Source organism: Fragaria vesca, linkage group LG3 (genome assembly GCF_000184155.1).
Source record: "Fragaria vesca subsp. vesca linkage group LG3, FraVesHawaii_1.0, whole genome shotgun sequence".
Lineage (NCBI taxonomy): Eukaryota > Viridiplantae > Streptophyta > Magnoliopsida > Rosales > Rosaceae > Fragaria > Fragaria vesca.
In genome coordinates, this window is record NC_020493.1 from 934,490 (window position 1) to 944,574 (window position 10,085).

A 10,085-nucleotide genomic window follows, 5' to 3' on the forward strand; every position below is an offset into this window, starting at 1 on the left:
TCTCTCTCTCTCTCTCTCTCTCTCTCTCTCTCTCTCTCTCTCGCGGCGTTTCAAAAATGGAGATCGGGTCGGGTCCGATCGGGTCGTGCTCGAAAGAGCACCAGAAGATTTACAGGGACTGGTTCAACTTTGTCGATTCAGGTACGTAGCTATCTTCTCCCTCATTTCTCTTTCGATTTCTAATGCGACGCCGTTTTGGATTAAATTCGTACTCAGTCGTTGTTTTGTTTGGTTCTGGTTCAGACGGAGATGGCCGGATTACCGGTAACGAAGGCGCGAAGTTCTTCGCCATGTCCAAGCTTTCCAGGCCAGAACTCAAGCAGGTTCTTCAAGTTTTCTTTGATTTTTTTTCACTGGCTTCGCTATCGTTTTGTTCCATTTCTAGATTTGAAGTATGATTTTAAACCTGGAAATGAGATTTAGCGGTTACTGTGCTTTGATCGATCTGTTTGTGACTCTGTTACTATAGGAGTGTGTTCTTATGAAATTGATTGCAGTAAATTTTGGTTCTATTTAGTTTCGTGGATTGAAATTAGGGACAGGTTGTTTGAAAATCGATACTCACTGGCTGTGTGTTATCATTTTTTTGTCTTGAAGGTTTGGGCAAGTGCCGATTCGAAACGGCAAGGGTTTTTAGGGTTCAGTGAGTTCATCACAGCAATGCAGGTAGTATAAAATTTGTTAGGTTATGATATATTAGATATTGTTATTGAATCTCACTTATATCTGTGTTTGGAATTCGGCAGCTGATTTCATTTGCACAAGATCATGAGTTAAGTCCAGACGTGCTCAAAACTGAAGGCAAGTGAAAGATATTTGTTTTTTGCTAGCTTTTTGAAAATATAGAAGAATGTAGCATATAATAGTACAACTAATTAGGTCTTGCTCGTATTGTTTCCCAATTGACAACTTGAGGTTGGCTAGGATATAAACTGTGTTCTTATTTAAATGCAGTTGACTGGGAGAACATTAAACCTCCGGTGATGGAAGGTGTGGATGCTTTAATGACTGTAAGTAGTTTTCCTTTCCGCCTTGTGCTTTTGTTACAAACGAACTTTGTTGTAAGTTAATTGTTCCCATGTCAACAGTATACAAAGAATTCTTCAACAAATGGAGTCGCCATGAATGGTTAGAAGCTCCTCTCAACACTTGTGAATCAAATTCTTTTGTTCTTTTACTATATTACTTTATTGATTATGAACTTATGACATAGGAAATGGAATCACTCATAATCAACCATCAGCTGAACGGACTGCTTCAAAATCAGTGAAGAGAGTGAGTATACGAGTCTATCATTCCAAATTTTCCACTCATGATAAAACTGTTGCATTTGTCTTTCCAAAATTTGGTGATTTTCATATAAAACCTGTTGCATTTGCCTTTCCAAAATTTGGTGATTTCCATATAAAACCGTGATGCCAAGTTCTCATTGTTGGGTTGCAACTTAGAGTTTATTGAAGAAGAGTTTTCAGTTTGCCTTTATCCTATTTTATGACCTGAATGTTGGTATCAAGTATACCTCTAATCTCTCTCCCAGTCTTGGGTCAAACTGCTTTAAAATTTCTTCTACTCTATTAGACCGACTTGTTTTTATGTATATATATAAAGAGATGCCTTAATTGTTCCATATTGCCTGACTCTTTTTTGTTTGTTTCCTTTGCAAATTTCCTCTTCAGCTACCTCCCAATGCAGTTACATCTATAGTTGATGGCTTGAAGAGATTGTACATTGAAAAACTTAAACCATTGGAAGCTGCATATCGTTTCAATGATTTTGGCAATCCATTACTGGTGAGTATTTTCTTATGTTCTAATTATTTACTGTGACATTTGATTTGGATCAAATAGGATTTGCTCGTGTTAGCATATTGTTTGCTTGAGGTGGAAGATCTTTTGCTAGACTTACGGATTTATTTATTTACGCAGACTAACAGTGATTTTGATGCTAAGCCCATGGTCATGCTTTTGGGTCAGTATTCAACTGGAAAAACAACATTTATAAAGCATTTGTTAAGATGCAACTATCCAGGTTGGTTAATGTCCTTTTCTTTTACTGTTGGACAATAATACTCTTTAGGATACAACTAACACTCTTTTCTGACAGGAGCTCATATTGGGCCAGAGCCTACGACTGATAGATTTGTTGTTGTGATGGTACACTTGTGATTCTCTTACTTCCCAGTTAAAAGTCACGTGTTTCATTGTTTATTACTTTTTCCTTGTAGGAGTTCATGTTTTGTATCACAATATCTCTATGGTTCTAAAAGATTATTGCATTTTGTACTCAGTCTGGACCTGATGAAAGGAGCATTCCTGGAAATACCATAGCTGTTCATGCAGACATGCCTTTTAGCGGTCTAACAAGTTTTGGAGGTTCATTTCTGTCAAAATTTGAGTGTTCCCAAATGCCTCATCCAGTGAGTCTTGAAATTTTATACAAGTATCAGCTTTTTTATAGTTATGTTCATATTTAATCATGTTAACAGTAATCATCCTCTACTAACACTTACATTTGTTTTATAATTGTAGTTGCTAGATGAAATTACACTTGTGGACACTCCTGGGGTTCTGTCTGGAGAAAAGCAACGAACACAAAGGAGTTATGATTTCACTGGTGTCATATCGTGGTTTGCTGCAAAATGCGATCTCATTCTTCTTCTTTTTGACCCTCATAAGCTTGATATCAGTGATGAATTCAAGCGTGTAATTGCATCTCTACGTGGGCATGATGACAAGATTCGAGTGGTTCTGAACAAAGCAGATCAAGTTGATACTCAACAAGTAAGAATGCCTTCCAGCTTTTAGACTTAGGCATCACTATTTTACTGCAGATGACAATACTTTCAACTTGCTAACCCTTTACTTACATACTTGCAGCTGATGAGAGTTTATGGGGCATTAATGTGGTCACTTGGAAAGGTTTTGAATACTCCAGAAGTTGTGCGTGTTTATATTGGGTAGGCATTTTTGTCTTTTGAGTTTGCTAATCTCTTTCAGGCTTCGATTTTATGTTTAGTTTGTTTTATTCCCTTTATTTAATACTCTTGTTTCTCTCTGCTTGGCTTTGCAGCTCATTTAACGATAAACCTGTCAATGAAGAAGCTGTTGGCCCCATGGGTAGAGAGCTTTTTGAAATGGAACAAGGTGACCTCCTTGCTGACCTGGTTGATATACCAAAGAAAGCTTGTGATCGTCAGGTAAGATTATATAGGTCTCATTTTTACTGTCTTCTTTTTCTTGGGTGGGATATAAGAGGTGCTTCTCTTCCCTACTTGGATTGAATTCATGAAAATTCTGTCCATTTTCTTATTACATATATTTTATGAAGTCTCAGTTGAGAAAATTGATTGAAGTCTGCTCTTACTGTCTTTATAATGTTTTCATATATTTGTTTCATCCATCCTGACATACACAGTATACTTTTGCAGATCAATGAATTTGTGAAACGTGCTAGAGCTGCTAAGATTCATGCTTATATAATTAGCCATCTTAAGAAAGAGATGCCTGCAATGATGGGGAAATCTAAGACTCAGAAGCGACTCCTGGAAAATCTTGAAGAAGAGTTTGCAAAGGTACCAACTCCCACCTCATTTCCTCTTTTCTTCTACAATCCTTCAAGTCTGCTCTTACTCTTATTATGTTTGTCAAACAGGTCCAGAGGGAGTATCATTTACCACCAGGTGACTTTCCAAATGTTGAACAATTTCGAGAGGTCTTGAGCAATTACAACATAGATAAATTTGAGAAAGTGAAGCCAAAGATGATTCAAGCTGTAGATGACATGCTTGGTTATGAAATCCCTGAGCTCTTAAAGAATCTCAGAAACCCCTACGATTAAAAATGTTACTACTGAAAATGAGACTGGTGCTCTATATTTCTTATTTGAATTCTTCCTAGAGTTTCACTATCAAAGTGAAACCGTATCCTGGATGGTGTAAAGACTTTCGGCATTTACGCTTACTGCTGAAAGTTTTGAAATTTTTACGCTGGATCCGACTGCATTTCCAATTCCCTATGTTTCTCTTTGGTCTGAAGTAAAGTTCTGTTTGTGCATTTGTTTCTGCCATACGATTGTCTAAAATGGCTCTAGAAGCCAGAAAAGGTAATGCGTTCTCCCAAATCTCGCTATCTGGATAATGTTGGCAATTGCGCAGCGAGAATGGAATTGACGTGTTGGATGTCATGAACAATATTTCACCAATATCCATGTAGGATTTAGTCACACCATTGACACTGTCAACTACAAGCTTTGAGTCCCCTGCATGAACTGCTGGATTGAACATCTGATTGCACTTTCAAATCCAAATATCTCTTTTTAGTCTGAAGTAAAAGCTGTGCTATGTGTTTTTTCTGGCACTTATCAATACATGAGATTACACATTTATGGAAAATCACTCACTAATAGCTTGACAAGCAGTCCACGTTTCTTGGTTTGTACGTAATCACTCACGTCATGAGACAATTACCCTATTAAAATTGTGACCAGATGAATGTAGAAACTAATCTGACAAGGGATTGAAAATTACCGAAAACAAGCCGAGAAATACTAGCAAAAATGACTTTGAAATCTTCTGTTAGCCCAAATTTCGTCATTTCATATTTTTAAATCGCATCTTCTAATGAATGATCGGCCATAAAAACACGAATCTCCCGACTTTTACATTGCTAAAATGAGTATGAAACATTTAGGTAATTACCTATTTGAAGACATAGTTTTATATGTTTGCAAAAGAATGATGAAATTTTTACCATCTTTTTTGGTAATTTTTAAGCAGTCAACAGAAAGAAAGCGTTGTGGCTCTGTTTTTATCACAACGTATATCCAAGATACTGCAATAACTTGGGTAAGCAGGCCATAAATGTGCGTGTTCATATGAGTCAAAGCCGTCTTGTCATGCTTACCTAAACACAACTGCCCATTTGATTCCGGATAAACCAAAGCAAACCCAAAAATGGAGAAGACCAAGATCGGAAAGAGATTCGTCGGCAAAGTAGTTATCGTCACTGCTTCCACTCAGGGCATCGGCTTCGCAATCGCCGAGCGTCTTGGCCTCGAAGGCGCCTCCGTCGTCATCTCCTCTCGAAAACAAGTTAGTTCCAGTTTGACCCTTTATCAAATTCACCTCAATTGAACTTGATTCACAACTGTAAATTTGTTCTATCGAATTGGGTTTTTGAATTTTGTATTGATCAAATTATTGATGCAGAACAACGTAGATGAAGCAGTTGAAAAGCTTAGAGCGCAAGGAATTGAAGCTTTGGGGATAGTCTGCCATGTGTCCAATGAACAACAGAGGAAGAATCTGATAGGCAAGACTGTGCAGGTAACTACACTGTTGGTAGTGCTCTCATTACTGAAGGAGGATAGGATAAGTAATCAAATATTAATGATTTATTTGCAGAAATATGGGAAGATAGATGTTGTAGTATCAAATGCTGCTGCCAATCCATCAGTTGAGGCAATATTGCACACCCAAGAGTCTGTGCTTGACAAGCTATGGGAAGTAAATGTCAAAGCTTCTATACTTCTTCTAAAGGTAAAATGTGTCTGTTTTTATCATCGCAACATTTTACATGTACACAAATCTATTGCGAAATAGGGAAGATTTGATGCTACTTGGTTATGTAACAGGAGGCGGCTCCTCACTTGAAGAAAGGTTCTTCTGTTATTCTCATATCCTCAATTGCTGGCTTCCAGCCACCAGCGTCCATGGCAATGTATGGAGTCACTAAAACTGCCCTCCTTGGGTTAACTAAGGTATATTTGGATGGTTCATGTTTTGAGAAAAGAAATTTTATGTAAATGGATGGGAAGTTCAGTAAAATAAAAGTAGAATTTAACCATATTGCTTATTCTTTGATGATGTTCCTTTAGGCCCTTGCGGATGAAATGGCCCCAGAAACTCGTGTAAATTGTATTGCTCCTGGTTTTGTGCCTACAAACTTTGCTTCATACATCACAACTAATGCTGCCGTGGTAAGTATATATATGGAATAGGTCATGTTGGGGTATTGTTCCAAAGAATCTGTGACGTTTTCCTTTGTGACCAACTCAATTTGGGTAATGTTCTGCAGAGGAAGGAGCTTGAGGAGAAGACGCTACTTAAAAAGCTTGGTAAAACTGAAGACATGGCTGCCGCTGCTGCATTTTTGGCATCTGATGATGCTTCTTACATTACTGGAGAAACTCTAGTGGTGGCTGGAGGGATGCCATCAAGGCTCTAGTAGACTATGGCTCTTTATCTATGTTTTTGAAGTTACATAAACAGACTTTGTCAGTGTTGAACCTTGTGGAAACATCAATAATATTCACCATCAACAACCACACATTAATCAAAATATAGCAGGTTTTCAGTTGTGTATTCTCTTTAGGGTACTATCCTTTATCAGAAACTTTTCTTAACAGGTTGCACTGTAAGTCAATTTTAGTTCCCCCCGCTAGATATTGAAATCCTGTTGGTTCAATATATCTCCGGCAAGAGCTTATTTTCAAGATTGAAAATATATATACTCCTGGAATTTGTTGCCACATACAATACAACATTAGACTGGAAGCAGCAACATACATGCCATGCTTATTGCTTACAAGAATATTAACATTGATCACATAGCTACAAACAATACAGATGACCGAATAGGATTCCAGAAACTTAAAATGCAAAAGAAAATCACAAAAACTTCACTCTATTTTTTGTGCTAATTTAAGCATCAGAAGAAACAAGCTGTTTCCAAAACCCCTTTGGGCTCTCTAAGAGTATGATTTATGTACATTACATCATCCAGGACATAGGAACTTCTTTCGAGGGTACTAGTAGATGTAGATCCACTTTGCCATTCTGCATAGCATTACTAGCTTCACAATTTACACCATACTGATCTCCGAGTGTTCTGATTATGCTAACCTTGATTAGCACGTGATCTTCAGTCTTTCTGCCATGCACATTTAGGCAAAAATTACATATGTACCTCAGTGTGTGGTGGTATGTGCTTTTCCCGTAGACCACCTTAAAATTTTACTTGCAAAATGCCCTTCTAAACAAAACTATGATGGAACTTTATCTACACAGGAACCACATCAGCATCTTGAGTATCATCACATGTCAGAATTAGACCTTCAACATAAGTCGGGAGAAGGCAGCGTAACCACTGAAAGCCTGTTGAGACAGGCTGCACTGGAGGAACAATCATGACAACATTATCATGGCGTCGAACAACCCCCATCACACTCACAGTACTTCCTTCTTTTATATACCTGATACAAAATACAGAAGATTATCTCGAAAGCCTATAATAAATTGTAAAATTAGTATATTGCAAATACTTCCAGTCAATTTTACCAGTTGAGACCATCAACAGAATTCTCTAACCATACAAAAGGATAATGGGTGGAAAGTGGAAACAGAAAAGTGGTATACCCCTCTTTGAGGCGCATTATACGGTCATCAGTAGAGAGGTTGCGCTCTGCAAGCCAGCGTAAGAAACTGGGAGACATGTCTCTGTTTTCTTTAGTCACATCCACGACAGTGGCTGGTTTAACAAATGGTGCAACCTTGGCCCCATATCCCGCTTTCACTAATGCTCTTAACCCAGATTGGAAGTCCGAGATGTAAAAGTCAGCCACATATTTCTGTTCAAAAGGAAAACACAAATTACTTATTAAAATCAGAGAGCATAGATGTTTTTTCCCTGAAGAACCTGATTGACGGTGAATAGAAAGATGTAAGCCATGTATGTGGAAAATGAATCATCCCCTTATTATAGTTTATGTTAAGACTTTGAGGTAGCAAATGACTCATGATTATGTAGGTGCATGCCAGACCTGACCATGTTCATGTGTTTTATAAGATTATAACTGATTATATCTGGCTTAAAATACTGCATGTGTTTTATGTGTATAATTAGTTACTTAATATGATCAACTTCTCACAGCGCACAATAAGCATTCATCAGCCTTTCAAGCATAAGACATGTGTTGATTTAGTGCAGTTCTTTATCAAATTTTTATCATAAATCATCATTGAGCAAACTGTGAAACTCAATATAAATGGAGCACACATTAAGAACAATGAGTCTGACAACTAACCTCTGAATGATTCGCTTTTTTATTTGTGGACTTGCTACCACATCCTTGAGCTTCACATAACTCTGTGGAAACATAAACACACCTAGGTACCCTTTGGTAGGATGATTCCAAAGGAATGCTGCCACAAGTAACAACCTACAAAAAGGAGATATCATCCACTCATTACTAGAGATGAAAACAACTATAAAAGAGGACCAAATACTCCAATTATGATAAATTGCTCCAATCGGAGTGACTATGTGATCAGCAAATGAGATGTTCGGGTTCAGAAAACGAACGGCAAGATGGTACGAGTATGAACCAAACAAAATTCAAGAAAACAACTATAAAAGAGGACCAAATACTCCAATTATGATAAATTGCTCCAATCGGAGTGACTATGTGATCAGCAAATGAGATGTTCGGGTTCAGAAAACGAACGGCAAGATGGTACGAGTATGTACCAAACAAAATTCAAGATTCAGTCCAGATTTCATTATACAAGTGACAACGATAATCAAACCCCTCTATATTATAGCCTAAGCATATTGTCAAACTAAAGAATTGACCACTGAGCTCTCAGACAAAAAATTTAATCAATTTTCTGCCAAAATAAGCAAAGCTCAGAATCTTGCAAAAATAAAATAACAACAGCAACTGAATAGAAAGAGATGAGAGTGAAATTACCCCAGTAACCTTGACGAACTGTCCATCCACGGCTCCTCTGAGCTCAGCATCAGGGTAACTCCTCACAAAACCAAGCAACCCTCGCTTCCCCCACACGTAATTCCAGACAACCACCACCCCCACCGGCACCAAAACCAGCACCACCGCCATCAATATCACCCACTTCTTCACCGCCACCATCAGAAACCCACCCACCAGCAAACCCATCGCCACCGCCACCATGAACACCCACACCACCGCTTTCGAAACCCGAAAATTCACCTTCACGTCATCGGTCAGCGCCGTCACCGCCGACCCGTACACCACCTTGTTGCTCATCGACGCCGTCTGCTCCAGCTGCCCCGACGACCTCCTGGGCCCGCTCCCCTGCGAGCCCGAGCCCAATGGCCCGGAGGTGATGAGCCCAGTGGGCTGGAGCTGCGGCGTCATTGGGCCGGACGACTTCTTGGAAATCTGTCCGGAGTTGGACCCTGATCGGACGGATCCGCTGTTCTGTTGGGAAGAAGAAGAATGGCGGGAGGGCTTCAACGGAGGAGGTGGGCCAGGGAGATGATCCCCGATTTGGATGTCGAACATTTTGCCGAGTTCCCCGGATTTCTTGACGTCGCCGCCGGTGTAAGGAACGGCGCGTGAGCCCATTGTGGGCTGCCGCTCCTTGAGGTACTCGGGCGGACCCGACACCACCAGCCCGTTGCTGAGCTGGTGCGATGGGATTCGAGAACCCATTACAACAACAGTAGCAGTATAGCAGTGTTGGACAGAGAAGAAAAGAGAAGCTTTGTTTGAGTTGTGAGAGAGAGTGGGAGTGTGGGTGGAGAGGAGAAGAGAGAACTGTTGAGAGTTTGTGTGAAGTGAATGGTGATGGTGGAGAGTTGTGGGAGAGAGAGAGTGTTGGTTGGGGGGGGAGGAAGGTGTTAAACTAAAATGACGGAAACGGGGCTGGAGTTATGTGATAATGACGTGGGTACCCCCGCTGTCTTGAAATGGCGGTACAAAGCCCCGTATTAATCATCTGATTAAGTTTGATAGCTTTCATGTGTCATTAATGTCATCACGAACACTCGTTAAACTTTACGAGTCTTTAACTCTTTACCATCTAGCTCTTATGTTCCATTAACGGTCCATTAACCACATCTACCACTCGCGGTGGCGCTCCGCCTATTAAATTTGTGTAAAAACATGTCTTTAAAGGATCCGGTTGTTTTCTCATAGTCTTTTGAAACGATAAAGATTTTTTTATTTTTTATTCAAAATCACGGTATCTCAAATTCTTTCTAGGCTTAAGAATTAATCCGTTGAAAGCCCGGATAGCCAACATGACATTACAGCCCTCCCCT

General features: G+C 39.4%; 3 protein-coding genes across 3 annotated transcripts; 2 read left to right on the plus strand and 1 right to left on the minus strand.

The window, feature by feature from the left end:
- The first annotated feature begins 56 nt into the window (after window positions 1-56).
- LOC101309036 (EH domain-containing protein 1-like) lies at window positions 57-4,052 on the plus strand. Its single transcript, XM_004293294.1, has 16 exons — window positions 57-141; window positions 244-323; window positions 598-666; window positions 747-801; window positions 955-1,010; window positions 1,089-1,128; window positions 1,214-1,275; window positions 1,677-1,790; window positions 1,926-2,028; window positions 2,104-2,153; window positions 2,288-2,416; window positions 2,529-2,780; window positions 2,877-2,956; window positions 3,070-3,196; window positions 3,428-3,571; window positions 3,652-4,052. The coding sequence occupies exons 1-16, from the start codon at window positions 57-59 to the stop codon at window positions 3,835-3,837; spliced, it is 1,632 nt and encodes a 543-aa protein (XP_004293342.1). The 3' UTR covers window positions 3,838-4,052.
- Window positions 4,053-4,845: 793 nt separating this feature from the next.
- Window positions 4,846-6,358, plus strand: LOC101309329 (dehydrogenase/reductase SDR family member 4-like). The gene is made up of 6 exons (XM_004293295.1): window positions 4,846-5,089; window positions 5,207-5,323; window positions 5,402-5,536; window positions 5,632-5,757; window positions 5,875-5,976; window positions 6,075-6,358. Exons 1-6 carry the CDS (start codon window positions 4,952-4,954, stop codon window positions 6,222-6,224), a joined length of 768 nt encoding a protein of 255 aa, XP_004293343.1. The 5' UTR covers window positions 4,846-4,951; the 3' UTR covers window positions 6,225-6,358.
- A 259-nt stretch (window positions 6,359-6,617) lies between these two features.
- On the minus strand, window positions 6,618-9,579 carry LOC101309617 (uncharacterized membrane protein At1g16860-like). Its single transcript, XM_004293296.1, has 4 exons — window positions 8,749-9,579; window positions 8,083-8,217; window positions 7,415-7,626; window positions 6,618-7,251 (listed from the first exon to the last, which is right to left on the minus strand). Exons 1-4 carry the CDS (start codon window positions 9,472-9,474, stop codon window positions 7,059-7,061), a joined length of 1,266 nt encoding a protein of 421 aa, XP_004293344.1. The 5' UTR covers window positions 9,475-9,579; the 3' UTR covers window positions 6,618-7,058.
- Window positions 9,580-10,085: the final 506 nt, after the last annotated feature.